The following is a 2,500-nucleotide window of genomic DNA, read 5'->3' as shown; positions in this document are numbered from 1 at the left end:
CAGTATTTTCTGGTGAACTCATTAGTTTCCCTCAAATCAACATTGCTACAAATCTGCCGCGGACATCTTGTCTTTGTAAGGGCTAACTTGTATATCACTCGACTTCGACTTCTTGCAGCGCTGCCCAGATCTAGATGAATCTTACTATGCAAACATGCTTCTCGTTCAGCATCGCACTCACATAGCCATTGTATACACACACGCACACGCACACTCACACTCTCACACCTACTCACTCACAGCCATTGTGTGTGTGTGGTGGTCATTGAATGTGCACTGTGTTCAGATGGAGAAGTGCACACACACACACACACACACACACACACACACACACACACACACAACCCTCTCTCACTCAATGTGTACTGTGTTCAGGTGGAGAAACACACACACACACACACACAACCCTCTCTCACTCAATGTGCACTGTGTTCAGGTGGAGACACACACACACACACACACACACACACACACACACACACACACACACACACAACCCTCTCTCACTCAATGTGCACTGTATTCAGGTGGAGAAGCAGATTCAGCTGCTGAACAACACAGTTGCCCACATTGGAGTGGGGACGCCTGCCCGCATCACAGAGCTCATCCAGAAAGGTGAACACACACACACACACACACACACACACACACACACACACACACACACACACACACACACACACACACACACACACACACACACACGAGTAGTATTGTATTAGGAATGAACAGAGCTCATCCAGAAAGGTGAACACGCGCACACACACACACACACAAGTATTATTGTATTAGTAATGAACAGAACTCATCCAGAAAGGTGAGCACACACACACTTGAGTATTCTTGTATTAGGAATGAACTAATACTGAGTAAAACAACACAGCATCTGTAGCAGAGCGTCTGCTCTATTTCACCTGACCATTCCAACAGTGTGCTAATGGTCACGGCTACATGAATGGAAAATAAACCTCTAACCTTCCTGTGTTTTTCACTTGTGTGTGTGTGTGTGTGTGTTTAGATGGACTGAGTCTAGAGGCTTTGAAGTATGTGGTTCTTGACTGGAATTGGAGAGACCAGAAATGCAGAAGGATGGTGGACATACCAGAGGTACAACCCCCCCACACACACACACACATACACACACACACACACACACACACACACACATACACACATACAAACACACACATACAAACACATACACCTATATACTGTAGATATAGATAACACATACAGCCTGAAGATATACAAATTGCACACACACAACACAGATGTACACACACAATTCATAACATATTGTTATTGGTGTTTACACGCATACTGTGTATAGATGTGTAACCATACCTGGATCTCTTTTTCCGTGTGTGTGTGTGTGTGTGTGTGTGTGTGTGTGTGTGTCACAGGTGAAGGGAGAAGTGTTGAAAATGCTGGAAGCTGGGATATTACAACGTTGTGGAGTTGGAGAAGCTAAGATTGGACTCTATTGATAGCACACATACACCCCTCAATCACACACACACACACACACACACACAATATTGCCACTTCATCATATGCCGCTCTGTTCATGATTTTTATTGTATTTTTTGTCTTGAAATGCCCAAAAAGATATTTCTTCATGACTGTTTGTTCTTTATGAAAAACTGAAGACATATTTATGTGTTTTGTATTTTGTATATAAACTCTGGGACATTTTCTTTACATAAACATCTGTGATTGGACACAGGATCTGTCTGTCTGTTTCTTAAGCCCGCCCCCCTATGGCAAATTTGTGCAACATGATGCATTGACACACTGATGTCACAGCATCCTGTCCACACACACACACACGAATTACAACACCAAACATATGTATTTGCGCAACATGATGCATTAACATGCTGATGTCACGCTCACACACACACACACACACACACACAAATGGACCCTTTATTATACACTCCCTCACACGGACAAGACTTACAACACCAAACAGGAATGAAGATGGGAGGGCAGAAAAGCCACCCATCACTGGAGTAACATAATTCAGTTGTGTGTGTGTGAGCATGCTGTGTGCTCTTTGTGTGAGTTATGTTTACTAACCCAACTGCAATAAAGGGCTAGTCCCCTCCCCTCTCTCTATGTGTGTGTGTGTGTGTGTGTGTGTGTGTGTGATATCACAGAGTTAGGCGGAGGAAGTGCTGGGAGGGTTGTGGTTAATGAGTAACAGCCTGGTCCAAAGCTCGGCCCCTCGGCCTTCTGGGAAAAAAAACACACACACAAACGGCAGCGCAGATAAGAGAGGGATCAGGAGAGAACACGGAAGCTCGCGCCTGCTTTTCTTTCTCTCATCTCCTCTCTTTCGTCCTCCCTCGTTCCGTTTATTCGACGGCGCGGACCGCTGATGGGGAAGGTGCAGGCCACGGGGCCGTTGTCACGGCGACCGGACAACTCGGCGTTCAAGCAGCAGCGTCTGCCGGCGTGGTCCCCCGCGCTGAGCGCACACACACTCCTGCCCCTC

General features: G+C 46.0%; 2 protein-coding genes across 3 annotated transcripts in view; both read left to right on the top strand.

Annotated features, from left to right (window-relative positions):
- cmss1 (cms1 ribosomal small subunit homolog) overlaps positions 1–1,721 on the top strand; it is a 7,048-nt gene extending 5,327 nt beyond the window's left edge. The window contains exons 9-11 of the mRNA XM_062533570.1: positions 528–615; positions 1,019–1,107; positions 1,404–1,721. Coding sequence (XP_062389554.1) covers positions 528–615; positions 1,019–1,107; positions 1,404–1,487 — 261 coding nt within the window. The 3' untranslated portion in view covers positions 1,488–1,721. The remainder of the gene's footprint in view (positions 1–527; positions 616–1,018; positions 1,108–1,403) is intronic.
- A 529-nt stretch (positions 1,722–2,250) lies between these two features.
- The window catches only part of tmem30c (transmembrane protein 30C), a 5,888-nt gene continuing 5,638 nt past the window's right edge, over positions 2,251–2,500 (top strand). For both annotated transcript variants that reach the window (XM_062535354.1, XM_062535353.1), the window contains exon 1: positions 2,251–2,500. This exon is cut by the window's right edge and continues 78 nt beyond it. In XM_062535354.1, coding sequence (XP_062391338.1) covers positions 2,384–2,500 — 117 coding nt within the window. In that variant the 5' untranslated portion in view covers positions 2,251–2,383.

The sequence above is a fragment of the Sardina pilchardus genome, chromosome 4 (genome assembly GCF_963854185.1).
Source record: "Sardina pilchardus chromosome 4, fSarPil1.1, whole genome shotgun sequence".
NCBI lineage: Eukaryota > Metazoa > Chordata > Actinopteri > Clupeiformes > Clupeidae > Sardina > Sardina pilchardus.
The sequence above is the reverse complement of the archived record's forward strand: the minus strand, read 5'-3'. Positions and strand labels throughout refer to the sequence as shown.